The 14,526-nt window shown below is 38.1% G+C and overlaps 1 protein-coding gene and 1 non-coding gene across 2 annotated transcripts in view; one reads left to right on the plus strand and one right to left on the minus strand.

Annotated features, from left to right (window-relative positions):
* Plcb1 (phospholipase C beta 1) overlaps positions 1-14,526 on the minus strand; it is a 690,814-nt gene that overhangs the window by 69,289 nt on the left and 606,999 nt on the right. The window contains exons 30-31 of the mRNA XM_033761014.1: positions 14,347-14,404; positions 13,869-13,955 (exon numbers count right to left, since the gene is read on the minus strand). Of these exons, the coding sequence (XP_033616905.1) occupies positions 13,869-13,955; positions 14,347-14,404 (145 nt within the window). The remainder of the gene's footprint in view (positions 1-13,868; positions 13,956-14,346; positions 14,405-14,526) is intronic.
* On the plus strand, positions 3,899-4,005 carry LOC117285263. Its single transcript, XR_004516245.1, has one exon. It is a non-coding gene; the product is annotated as a U6 spliceosomal RNA (small nuclear RNA).

The raw sequence follows: 14,526 nt of genomic DNA on the forward strand, positions 1-14,526 counted from the left end.
TCAGCAGCTGTCCATGGGGAGGGCTGTGTCTAAATCCTCTTAACCACCTTTGCAGGCTATGGGGCCTCCCTTCCTCCTGCGTGGGATTGCTTCCCTGCTGGATGTGATAAGCACAGTAGACAGCTGCCTGCCTCTCACTGATAAAGGCTGGAGCCAACTGGTTTCCCAGGGCGAGGCGTTTTGGAAACCTGGAAGCTATTCTTCTCAAAAACATTTGTTACAAACACTTTTTTTTTTTTAAATCAACTTGATCATCCTGCCTGCAATATTTAAAGGCTTTTGCTGCTGTGATCAAGTTGGAAGCAAAATCACTGGTGAGACTTTGTTGTGATCTTGTGGAGGCTGAGGTATGCCACCAGCAAATGGAAAGTGTCCAGTATAACTGGTATCTCATCCCTTCTAGCCACTCAAAAAGATCTGATTCCTTTAACCAAGGGACTGGTATTTGTTCCATTTTAAAGGTGAGCATACTGAGTCACAGCAAGGGCACCCTCATCATCTGCTTAGCCAGGTCAGCATGAGAGAGAGGTGTCACACGTGCTGACAATGAGGTCATAAAGCCTGGCTTCGGATATGTATTTAAAAAGCCAAAGATCAACATAACTGTGGTGTGTTCAAGATTCAGCTAGTCTTGTATGACTTCAGCAAAGTTCATCAACCTTTTTGAATCTTCGTTTTCTCAAATATACAGTAGCAATTAGAAGATGTCACATTAAATGTGTTTTAAAAGTAGTAAGTGCTCAATAAATGCTTATTGTTATTGTTTTATTAGAAAAAATGTTATATCCCTCTTATTTTTCCTTTCATGCTCCTAAATGGAAGTGGCATATTCTACAGTAAACCAGGAACTTTATAGATAATTGCCATAAGTTTAGTTTTCCAATGCTATATCATAGTTATTTTAGCAGTCGGTCATTTCATAGCTCTTTATCTAAGGCTCCTAAGTACACAAAATGAACAAACATTCTTTTTGTTTGTTTTGCAGTGATTTTCAGGTTTTAGAAGTAGAAGTTACCAGGATTAAAAATATTATTCCCCTGTTCAATTTCACCTATTAATCTCTAGCTAATAACAGGAACACATTTTTTATCAATAAAGGGGTACAATCACAGTTTCAAGCACTGATGTGATGAGTACTTTTGGGATGAACCTACTATCATAACAAAAAATTTCAGCAAATATGTAAAAGCATTATGTACTATTACTTTTAATTAATTTGTTTTGTTTCCAGTTGTAATGTATAAATGAAGATAAGGAAAAAGCAAACAAGCAAGAACTACTTTGGAAAATACTAAAATGGGTGAAAAGTCTACTTCCACCTACTGTTTTTTAAAAAAATTTTTGATCCTGTTTGAAATATACAATAGCATAATTATTTTATTCTGTTTTAGCAATGAGACAATTTTTCCATGCAAAGTGCACAACTGGTCTATTTTTATGTCACCTTTAACATGTTGGATACTAGAGAGAGCAAAGAGCTAACAATGTGACTAAATATATTTTGAAAGTCCAGGTATTGTGGGAATATTTATATCTTTTTAAAAAATAAATTTATTTGTTAAACATGGAGAACAGTTGACATTCTCAAGTAACACAAGTTGTGATTAGTGATCACAGGCCCCCCAGAAAATCTGATATTCTACTTACGGTGTTACATCATTTGTAGCAGCTCTCAAAACTACCAGGGCAGTAAGAACAATAAAAATCCAGCGAGCCTTTTAATTGATGATTTGGAAGATAGTTTTAACATTATATCCAAATGAGGAGGGCATTTTCAGCATTTCCCTGCTGGATACCTGTAGAGGCTGGAAATCGATATTACATAGCTTTCTCCTACCCCATCTTCCAAAAAAGAGCTGTATCTCAAGGTCACATAGGGACTAAACTTTACTCTAGAGCGAACATGGACAGAATTCCTGGCCAGACTGTGGCTTTGCTCACAAATGCCCCCGTTACTACAGTGGGGAGAAAAGAAAAAGGTATCAAACGGCCAAGCTTGTGAGTAGGTTAAAAAAATTCAAATACAATAAAATACTACCAAGGCAGCTAAAAGAAGCTTCTATGTGCTTAACCCTGCACTTAGCTGTGTACTAGGGTCCTGCCAGTCAGAATGTGGCAGGATTGGCAAATCTGGAAGCTCATTAGGAGGCAGATTCTCAGGCTCCCCCTAAACCTTGTGGATCGTAGCTGAATTTAATGGGATGTTCAGGTTATCCCCACTGGAGATGAGGTGGAGGAACTCACACCCTCTTCTCAGTAAATACTTGCTTTTGTAATTCTTTGACATGTCTCCATGTGGTATTACTTCAAAGATCAACAAATATTTGAAGATAAAAAAGCATTATAAACTGCATTACAGAACCTTATTTTTGTGACATTTGAATAGAAACTTGGTATTTTAAATTCTTTGGCTTTACTTTCAAATTTTCCCCCAGATTTTTAACTAACACAGAATAGCAATAATGTTTCTTTGTATTGGGAACATTTCAAAATCCTCTCTACTATTTCACAATATACAATTAAATGTTGCCAACAATCACAGCTAACCTATTGCACTATGCAAGTTGTCTCTCTTTAAAAAAAAAAAAACTTACAAAAATAACTCTTCTCCCACAAATACTACTCTTTGGAATGGCTTAGGAAAGTTTCCTTATTAATATAAAGCATACAATACATTTCAGCTGTACCTCTGCTGGAAAATTAAAGTTCTCTCTACCTTCCAAGCTGCATATGGCTGTAATTTTCAGCTTCTGGCCCAAGCAAACCTATTTTTTCCTTAGGTATTTCGATGAACCTTGGTTCTAGAAAATCAGAGAATCATGAGCTGTTCCCTCAATCCGAAATGTCATGGGGGAATAAAATGAATTTTTTCAGACATTCAAAGGACTGGTGTGTTGGGTTTTGTGGAGTGGGTCAAGAAGACTCCCTAAGAGTTCATTTAGAACCAGTGGGTCTTAAGACAATAGGACTGTGGGAAAACAGTGCAGCTAGATGTAAAAATAGAAAAAAAAATGTTTAATAGAAAAAAAAAGTCTTAGTACAAGACAGACCGATTTTAAAATAGAACCAATTTTACAAATGAAGAAGATGAAGAAGAGAATATGGAAGAATGAGCTTTGTCTCCAGAGGAGAGAGTATAATGACAAATCAAAGCCAGAGGAAGGAAGGAAAGGATGAGGGCAGTGTCACGGGTGTGGCTGGGAACTCTGGCAGAAAAAAGATGGAAATGTAGAGAAGGGAGGGTGAAGACCAAAGGAGCAAGACCATGATGCCCAAACATGGGGCTGGCCACACACACCCCTTCTCTCAAAAGCAAGCCCTCCCATCCAGTCCTACCTGGCTGGAAGGACGGTAGTCACCACTTGAGAGCTTGAGGGTTGGGGGGAGTAAAGTTGGGGGAAACAGAGGGATCCTCATGGCAAGTTTCCGACAAGAATGAGGAGGAACCTTCCCCCTGTGTGAAAAAAAAGGGAGGCTGTCATTTTTATGGCAATTAAATGGCTGCCAAGTCACGTGGTATGTCACATGCTTTGCATGGGAGGTCTAGGTGTAAGTTTGAAATAGAGATTTAACACCTTCAATTGCCTTTATCTACCCCAACAAAGACAATGAAACTGACACTTGAAATATGCATGGATCTTCCTCAACCTGTCTAGGGATTAGATGATAAATACGATCGTAACTAGGACTTTTGAAAAAAATCTCTTGTAAAACCCTATTACCATTAAGAAACCTGAGAAAAGATATTGAATTATTGACAGATTTTTGAATTTGAATCATGCAATGGGTCTGGCCCTATGGACTTTATTTTCTCCCCTGGTGGGAGAGAAAATTTTTAAATGCAAAGTTAATTCAATTGCCCTTCTATATAAATCATTCCCTCAGGAAGTATTTATTGGTGTCCCCTTTGGCAGCATATGCACTAAAATTGGTAGGATACAGAGGAGATGAGTGCAGCCCCTGAGCAAAGATGGCACACAAGTCCATGAAGCATTCTGTGTTTTCAAAAGTACAAACACAGGTTGAACACCAACTATGTGCCAGACCTTGTTGCTCACTGTCTGGAACTCGAGGCTATGAGCAAGCATCAGTTGGGAAATGAGCCAAGGCCATGTCTTGGCAGAGCTTGTCCCCCATTGGGGAAAGGCCAACTCTGAGGGACACTCTTAGCAAACAACTTTAGGAAAGGAGCTGGGGCAAAGAGAGAAGGTGGTAAGTGCTATCGAAAACCAGAAGTAAAGAATGAAAAGGAGAAGGGAGGGGTGGGAGAGTGATCCAGGAGTGGGTTGCAGATGTAAATGGAGTAATCACGGAAAACCTCTTTGAGAAGACAGATTTGAGAAAGGCTTCAAAGACAGGAGAAAGTTGCCCAAGCAGATATTTGGGAGATGAGAAAATGGTTCATACAGCCACCATGGTAAGCCTGCCTGGCTTGTGGGGTCCAGCAGGGAGCTGGCCCAAGCAGAAAGCAGATCAATGAGGGAAGGAAGAGGGACACAGCAGTGGGGCTGGATCATGATGGTTCTTGTCACTTTTTTGAGGAGGAAGCTGGAAGCCTCTGAGGGGCCTTGAACAGAAGAGTGCCTGGATTTAAAGACTGGTTGTCCGTCATGCCGGGAAAACACTGTAAGTATAGAGAGACACACAGCAGCGGAGAGAACACCTAGGAGGCCATTTCCAAGTCCAAGTGAAACATGATGGTGGTATTGGCTAAGGTAGCTGCACCGCACTTAGAAACTTTACAGGTATCTTAACTGTTTTTAATTTTTCAACCCTAAAGGTTCCCAATAACACACTTAAGACCCAATAACAAATTTAAGAGTTGTAGCTTCTCATTATGCCTTCCCCAAAACTAAGAGCTGAATTTTTGAAGAGGGATCGAAGATATAAGGTTCAAAGAAAAGGAAAACTAATCCTTTTCAACTAAAGATTAACAGCAAAGTATTTTCTGTGGTCTCTATATACCCCAAACATGGAAATGCTGTGGGCTACTCTTTGACAAAAATTTTTCATAAACCAGCATAAATACTGAAAGCAATATCTCTTTTGATGTCAAAATGGTTAAAACTTTGAAGCTGTCTTCCAGTTGTAAAAGTTGTTTGAGTGTGAGTATATGAATGTGCGTGACTCTTCAAAATGTGAAAATATGAGTCTTAGTTTTAGCTACAAATTTGAAGACCTTATCAAATTCAAATAATGATTATAATACATGCAAAGAACTGTGTCAATTGATTTTTGTTGAAGCATATGTATAAACAGGACTCCAAATGATCTATTTGTTACACTAATCTGGCCTACAATGTAATAGAAAATAGAAAATGTAACCATTGCTCTTAGAAACTCTTTTTCTAGTTTTGAGCCTAAACTTCCTCCAGGATTTTTTTCAGACCTGAAATCCAGCATTTGCCCTTTGATGACTGCCTTTTTGCTGCCCTGTCTGCTCTGCTTCATCAAATATTTGAAAACTCCTAATATATTGCCTTTCCGATTTTCTCCCATTCAAGTAATAAACAGGCCCAACCCTGCATAGCTTCCAAGATCAGGCTGGTATTAAGATCAGGGTGGTATAGTCATACATAGACTTTCTCTGCATTTCTGCATTTTCTGCAGGTCGATATTTCTATTGTAACTTTGGCCATCTTTTCCTTTAAAGCATTGGAGGCCATTGTATAATCAGAGACAGGTTTCCAGGTATGAATTTTTATATTTTTTTGCTTGAAAGTGTGTGGGCCCTGTATGTTTGTCCATTTTCATTAAAATCTACAGTTATATTGAGAATAAAAAAAAATCTATTTAGTAGTAGAAAAATCATATAAATCACACCATGGCAGAGAGATAGACACACACATAAATTCTAAGTGTTCTTCATCCATGGTTGTGTAGATGTTTTGAGTGTGTAGACAGGAAGAAGCAACCCAATGGTATTTAAACCCATCACATCCAATCTCTGATATTTTCAGTGTCTGCTGGGAGGACCCTGGAGCACAGTAGTCCTGTACTCTAGCAGGTAGAGACTGTGGTCTTCAGATCCTCTGCCTTTCATCCAATTCATCTCTCGCTTTTCTCCCACATTATCTCATCCTTAGGAAAGAAAAATGACAGGACAAAAATGGGCGGGGGGAGGAATCAATGACATTCGTGTGAATCTAAGTTACAGGGGACAATGGACAACAGAAGTCCAGGAAACAGTCAAGGGTACTTCATACAAGCCAGAAGAATACCATGTGTACCTAAGGGATAGCCTCTTCATGGCTGTAGGGACCTGTTTGCATATGTTATTATAATCATATAGTTCAATGTTTCAAAATAAATTGAATATTTTAAATTAAAAAATGTCTCAATTTTTATATGACTGCATCATAGTTTTATAATGTTCCAATTTGGCCCCATTGAACTACATTTCCCAGGGTTCCTTTTTGTCTGCTCTTAGTTCTGGGTTTCCTGGAGGAAGGAGAGGGACGAAGGAAGCAATAACCATTGTATAAGACTTAAGCCTTACTCTGCTCTGCTGATTCATGTGGTTGTTGTGAAGCAGCAGCTGGGCCTTCAGTTGTTTGGACTCTTTCTTGGGCCAGGTGTGTGTGTGTGTGTGTGTGTGTGTGTGTGTTCAACTCTACAACAGTCGCAGTTTCTGCATGTTACCCTTTTCACCAAGTCACCAAGCCTGCTTATTAATCTTTCTCTCCAGATGGCCTGTCTACCACATCCAAACAATAATCAGGGAGGTAGCCTTGTGGGAATGCATGAGCCAGCCTGTACAACTGCATATGCCAACCCCCTGCAACACCCCCCCACACACCTCCTACTGACTCTGCTTCTCTAGTTAAATTTTGACTGATACAGACTTTAAAACTTTAAAAATCACAATTTCTGGTAAGGGCTACTTATGGTAGGTTTTTTGGACCATCCTTCCCACTGAAAAGAACTACCTATATTCAATATTACAACTATCTTCTTTAAAGACCTTTGCTACAAAAACTTCAAGAATAATCAGGTCTAAAGGAAAGGGAACATTAAATCCAGATAAATAAAAAGGAATAAAACTATTTTTGCCCTGATGGGCTGGGAATTCTGTGTGTCTTTTGGCAGCCAGCCCAGAGGGAGGGGTCTCGTGGGGAATCTTCCTTGCACCATGGTGGGGCACACAGATCATAGATTTTAAAATAAGCCAAACAGAATGTCTAGAAATAATGTAAAACACACCACTTGAAAACCTCAGCATATAAATATAACAGCAATTTAAACAAAAAAAAATAGTGCATTAGAAAAAAGTCAGAAAAAAATTATCCATAGGGTGGCATGGAGAACAAAAAGATGGAAAATAAAAGTTATGAGAAGAAAACAGGGAATAAGAAGATCCATTCAACTTAATAAGCATACATACACACACACACACACACACACACACACACACATATATATATGTATGAAAAATTGAACAAAAGGTATTTGTTGACACAAGGGCTGAGTTTCTACAGAAAGAATGGAAGTATCCACTCAGCTACCTCAAGCACACACTTAAATGCATTACAGTGAAACAGCCTAAAAAAAAATCTTAAATTCAGCCCAAGTTGGAAAAGTACAAATTATCATCAAAAGAATTATACTGATTGTTAACTTTATTATTATTTTTTTATTTTTTTATTTTTTTGGTACTTGGGATTGAACTTGGGTTCTTGCACTTGCAAGGCAGGCCACCAAACCACTGAGCTAAATCCCCGGCCCCTGATCGTTAATTTAAAAAAAAAAAAAAAAAAAAAAAAAAAAAAAAGATGCTAGAGGATAACAGAATTCCATCTTCAGTGCCCTAAAAGAAAATAAGTACCACCACAGTTCTATACCCAGTGAAAATATTATTCCAGAATAAAAGAAATGTGGACTCTTGTTCACATTAAATAAATAAGGACATTCTTGGGAAAAAAATGAACACCCAATGTTTATCACAGCAGAATGTATGAAAGGAACTTCTAGAGAAAATACAAGGCAATGTTCTCAAGTAGTCTGACAATAGGCAGTTCACTAAAGAAAGCTTTGAACATGTGCATAATCTGAATGAATACAGATGCATTGAAAAATCACCTTATGGGTTTAAATGTCTTTAAGATTAAAATAAATTTCAAAAATAAATTGACAACAGACTAATGGAGTCACAACTGTACCAGTGTCCAGGTATATCCCAGAAGGAATATAAATGCATCTAAGTTTTATATTCAAAAGAATAATGAATAACTATATATGTTTTCTAAACAGGCTTATTTATATTAACAGACACAAAAACAAAAAGTCTTGTATAGAATAAACCATCATGTGGGTTAATCAAGACCTGAATAAGCAAACATAACCTATAGGCAGCTGGGCCCCACTCTGGAGTCTGGCTCCTATAAAAGCTTCAACTGTTAATTGGCTGGAAGAAGGCACATTTCTGCATCAAGTAATAGAAGACTAGAGGAGGCACAAATGAATCCTTTAAGAAGAAAAGTTTTACGTTAAGTGAGCCTCCCGCCACCCTGGACACAAGGGGAAATGAACCACATTGAGGGCTGTGCCTCAGAGAGCAGCAGTAGTCCTAACACGATGAGCTACACACAGGGAGATGAGTCACTCAGCCTGTTACAAAGATGTTAGAGGGGAACTGAGGAAAATCATTCTATATTCCCTTGATGGAAGACAAAAAAATAGCCGGTAGCTACTTGATGAGATATTCTTTGGGAATGAATTAAAATGTCCTAAAGCTTCCTGGAATTCTTGCTTGATGATGGGCTAAATTAATACAGAAAACCTGTGTCCTAAGAAACATCAAAGACAAATTAAATATCAGAGAAAAAGTAAATTACAGATTTATTGACTGTTTTATGAGGTTATGGAGGCAGTTCATTAAGAAGTCCTCTCAAAAGATGATTCTTCTTGTAATGAGAGCCAGCTGCTGCGGAATGATCAATATACACTGGAATAGTCACAGCTGACTCAGGGCAACTTCTGATTAATGATGCTTCAACATGTTAAAACAAATCTCTTTGAAGTGTTCCAGAAAAAAACAACAACAACAACAACAACAAAACAGAAGGTCTGTAGTATAATGGATCAATTTAGAATTGAGCAGGACCACAGAAGCCATGGTTTCTTTACCTTGGTAGTAGGGGTCTTGAGTTATTTCTAACAATTTCTGTATACATAAACCATTTTCTCACTGGCTTTCACAAGCTCAAGAGTGGAAATCCCAAGGAAACCAATTATGTCACTAAGTTGGAAGATTGGTCAATGTTTTTTGCATCCAGTATAAGAATTCTGCAGCTATGAATATTATGAAAAGATACATCTTAACCAAAACAGAAAACTCTTAGGAATTGAGTGAAATACCTCACTGCCGGAATTCTACAAAAAAGAAGATGAGTATTCTCTCTAAAGAATGTCTATTGTTTGTAACTTAATTAGTTTCAGTGGTATTTTTGCATAGCAATGTACAACTTGATCTTATGTCAAGCTGAGGCCAAAATATTTATCTACTAAATAAGATACCTCCACCTATCTCCATTTTCTGAAATGCCAACAAAATTATATGTAAAGAGAATAGACTTATTAAATTTCCTTATTAATAGGGAAAAATGAACTCTACATATGAAAAGGGGCTGATGCCTGTTCAGTATAACAACTAAAATAAATGCACACATTCAGTTTAAGTTCTTTGTCCAGTACTCAGTGATGGAACAGTTCATAAGTCTCTTGATGCTGTAAGTCATCTGGTGTCTTATCTTTCTTACCGAATGGCAGGGACTCAGTGACCCCTTATTTCACCAGTTATTCTTCTTGTATACTGTTTCTCCTCTTGGCAGTTTCCCTCATATCTAAGTCAAATTTCAAAGGCCAGGCCTCTACTGCAAGGCCCAGGCTACTCTACTCCTTGGTTATGTCCCACACTCACCAGAACTCCAATGACTGCTCAGCTGCGTGGCTTCTCCTGACCGCTCATGTGCTCACTTCCTGCCCTGAGCTTTGGTCTTTCTCTGCATGTTCCACATTGGATCTTCCTGTTTTACTCTTCCTCTTATCATGCTCCCTGTTGGAGTGTGGATCTGAAATGCCCCGCCCCAAACCCACATGTTACAGGTGTGTTCCCCAGCCTGTGTCACTGTTAGAAGTTGGTGGAAGTTTCAAGAGGTGGTGCCCAGTGAGAGGGAGTCAGTCCTCTGGTGTGTACCCTTGACAGGGACACTGAAACTCCAGCCCCTTCATCTCCCTTTGCTTCCCGAACGCCATGCAGTGAATAGTTTCTTCCACCACATGCATCTGCCACTTGAGGTACTGCTTCATTTCAGGCCCAAGGCAACAGGCTCAAGCAACCAAGGACTGAAGGCTCTGAAACTGTGAGCCAAAATAAGCCTTTCTTACTTTAAGGTGATCATCTTGGGGATTTTTGTGACAGCAAAACTTGTCTAATGCACTCCTCCTTGTCACTGTCATCGTCATTTTCCTTTATTTGTCACTCTGTCCTACAATATTAACAGGTATGATATCTGATTTTACTATTGAAGTCATGGTTCCAAAGTACATTATTAATCACCAAAGAACACCTTCAATAAATGCCTTCCATAAACAGCCTGACATGGAGTCAACAATCTCATGGGCTACCTTCAAATTCACCTGCAACAAGATGATCAGAAATGCAACTTGCTGGATGAGAAGAAAAGGGAAATGAACCATAGTACCTACTCATAGTAAAAGTGAAGATAACAGAATGCATAAAAATTCATAGACATACTTCAGATCTCATTCCAAGGAACCAAGAAAAAGAAATAGGAAATTACTCTGAATACGGTTGTGGCACATTGTCAATTACCTACCCAATTGCTGTTTATTCCCTGTTCAATAATAAAACATCCATTTTGTTCAAGTGCAAGGTAACCATGGAATTGAGAAGGCAGACTCTTTCCAGTCTTGTGAAGGAATGTTGATCACTCAAAGCCAGTCATGAAATGTATACTCATGTGTCTGTGACTGGTTTAGGCATGACACTACGGTACCATTAAAGTCAATGAAGGGAAACCTGCAGGGGGGATTTAGGAAGATTTTTTTTCTTTTCTTTTTCTTTTTCTTTCTCTCTCTCTCTCTCTCTTTTCTTTTCTTTTCTTTTTTTTTGTACCTGGGATCAAACTCTGGCCCTTGTGCTTGTGAGGCAGGCAGCAGCACCACTGAACTAAAACCCCGGCCCTAGGAAGGTTTTCTTTAACCTCAAAATGGGTAGTAAAGAGAAGGCCTTCCCCATCCTACCTTTAAATGGTTTTATGTAAGTTTATGATGCACAGCCATCTTGTGACTAAGGTTACAGTCCAAGGATTGAAGGCAATGACAATGGAAATTCTGAAAACACCCAGGTCATTGAGCCACTAAATTAATGAACCCTAAAATTAGGTTACCTCTAGATTTCTAGCAATATGACTAAGATTGTTATGATTTGAGCCACTTTAATTGGGTTTTCTGTAAAATTGCAGCTGGTTACAATCTTTCTGACAAATTAACCAAACATTACTAGTTCCTTTAATGTTTGGTTATATCCAGTTAAGAAGCTTAATGATACTTTGACATCTACTAAAGCTGATTTTAATCATGATGACCTAGAACAGTCATATAAAAATCTTTGATTTATTTACAGTGAGTTATATAATTTTAACACATTTGCATTGTGTTTTATCTATTTGACATCCTGGGATCAATGTAGAACTCACACACACACACACACACACACACACACACACGGCAAAATAAAATAGTGTGAAGATATTATTTCTCAAGAGGAATTATTTTAAACACAGTAACTGGCCAATAAGACATCAACCATAAGCAAATTATGGGATTGTAGTAAGTAATGACAAATTTTACCTTATATTGAAAAATATATATCACTGTGAATATATCCACTTGGTATAAATTATTAAGATATTTCTTAAATTTTAGTTGAATCTGGACCTTTACTTCAGATATTTGAACATTTAAAAAAGCTTCTGAATGGAAAGTACAGTTTTCCTTCTTATCCATCAGAGACACACTGCAAGACCCTCATGAGATGCCTGAGGCCACAGACAGTGTCAGATCCCGTGTATGCTGATGGGTTTTTTTCCTCTATTGCTTTTTAGCATTGACATGAAATATCAGATTTAATCTGACCTCCTACATTTTATGGCTTGGTGGCTCCTTCATATCACTAATTTTGTACTTTGGAGCCATTATTAAATTTTAAAAGGTTTACACAAACACAACAATACCTTCAAGTTGATCTCACAACAGAGGGCCATTAAGTGACTAATGGGTGGGTAGCATATATGTCCTGGATACAATGAACAAAGGGAAGATTCCCTGACAAGGCCTCTTTAGCAGAATGGTGACAGATTTAGCACAAATTTAGAAAGGTGTATAATTTAAAACTTATGAATTTTCAGCTTATTTCTGGAATTTTTCCATTTAATATTTTTGGATCACAAATGACTTGGGGTAACTAAGAAGGAGACTGGGTGTAAGGGAAAATTATTGTATGGAAATTTCTAAAATTGTGTTACCCTTCATCCCATTGATTTTGAGCTTAAGCGGGCTGACAAAGTAGCTAAGAATATCTAAATGGCATATTTTTATGAAAAACATAAGAATTAACAACATATCTACATAATTACTGGTTCTTGTTGGATGATCTATAATGCCAAGCCTAAGAACGTTAGAAATTCAAAACTATTAATTTCTCATACAATAAATATGAAAGTAGAGGGCCATACATAGATCACCATGAAAATATATTTAGACTAGCTACAAGAAATTAATCTGAAGTAATTTTGGAGAATGGAATATGTGACCAAATAAAACCAACATGTGAGCTCCGAAGACCTAAAAAACATTCAGTAGAATAGCAGTGCTTTTCAGAGTACATATTTATTTAACTGTAGGTCAAAAGACAGGAAAACAGAGAAGCAATTTTTTTTCACACACAGTGATCAATTAAAATGGATGCAATGAGCTAAAACTGAGAGGCTGTCGGATAACCTGAAAGTATTTGACTTATAGATATTCAATTAGTTTTAAAGTTAATATTCATTAGATGCTTGATTTTAAAAAGCAATGCTAGTAATGTAATGTTTTGTTTTGTTTTATTGTTGCTGGGGATCCATTCGAGGCCTTGCATATGCTCAGCATTCACTTTACCACAGAGCTAGCCATGCCTCCAGCCATAATATTATTTATTTATTTATTTTTTGTTTGTTTGTTTGTTTGTTTATTTTTTACTTATTTATTTAATTTAGGTACCTGGGATTGAACTCGGGTCCTTGCGCTTGCTTGCAAGGCAGGCCACCGAACCGCTGGGCCCCAATAATACAATTTTAAAGTGGAATTCTAATAAACTGTCACAATGGGAGAAGAAAGATTTGCTTTTGTTCTCTTTGTGGGAACATTTCGCTAGGTAAAAACCAGGGTGATTTTGGTGTAGGGCGGCCTCTGCTGGATCAAGTCTGTTATTGCAACATCACACTGGATATTTGGGGCTGAAGAATGAGGCTTGATCAGTCTCCAATTATAGACTCAGCTTGGCGAATGGGGGGGGGGTTTAGAAAATACCTATGTCTGAGCCGCATCTCAGGCCTCTTGAAATCAAATCCTTGAAGGCAGGTTCTGGTCACTTGCATATTTTAGAAGCTCACTAGCTGGCGAGACACGCTTGGGGAATATAGCCATAAGGAATTTTACAGCTATGAAGAAAGATACAGGAATGTCACGTCCGAGAGCTGATCTAGGCAAGTGTGAGAAGTACTTACGTGAAGCAGGAAGGTTTTATTCGAACTGAATAGAAAGAACAATGAAATGATTGTGTGGCATTGTTCAGTGCTGTTTACCTTGGGCTTTTCATCTAGGATCTGCTGGCGAATCTCCTTGTGTTTCTCTACCAATTTTTCTTGCCTTTTACTTTGTGCCTCTTCTAACTATAAGAAAGTTAGCAGAAAGAATAAGAGTCACTCCCATGAAAAAAACACAAAAGTTTTTGTGCATGTTTTCAAAAAAATGAAATGAAAGGACTGACCCTGAAAGTCACCACCTTCTCTGTCACTAAGAACAACTAAAGATTCTTTCGGGAAAACTCCCTTTCACATAACGTCTTCAAGCTCCTAACTTTGGAAGTGATTCTTGCCTGTTCATTTTATATATCAGATCTTTATATATACAGCGCTTTGCAATTAAACTTGCAGAAACTTTGATTACAAAGTGCCAAAGAGCAGCTCGCCTGGGTGCTGGTGATAACAGACACAATCTAGCATGCTGGCCAAATGCTCACACACAGTTTGCAAACAGGGAAGAGTGATGAAGCAACCATACCCTCTTGATGTACTGCACCACTTCCTGGATGTATGACCGAATCATCTCTGTCTTCTCTCTGAAAGCAAAGGATGCATAAATCATAAAATGGACTCATCCAGAACCAACAAACATAGAACTCTCAGACCCCTAGCTTAAAGTTTGCATCACTCCTCTCTCTCTCTCTCTCTCTCTCTCTCT

The sequence above is a fragment of the Fukomys damarensis genome, unplaced genomic scaffold (assembly GCF_012274545.1).
Source record: "Fukomys damarensis isolate Sample0158 unplaced genomic scaffold, DMR_v1.0_HiC HiC_scaffold_7, whole genome shotgun sequence".
Classification (NCBI taxonomy): Eukaryota; Metazoa; Chordata; class Mammalia; order Rodentia; family Bathyergidae; genus Fukomys; species Fukomys damarensis.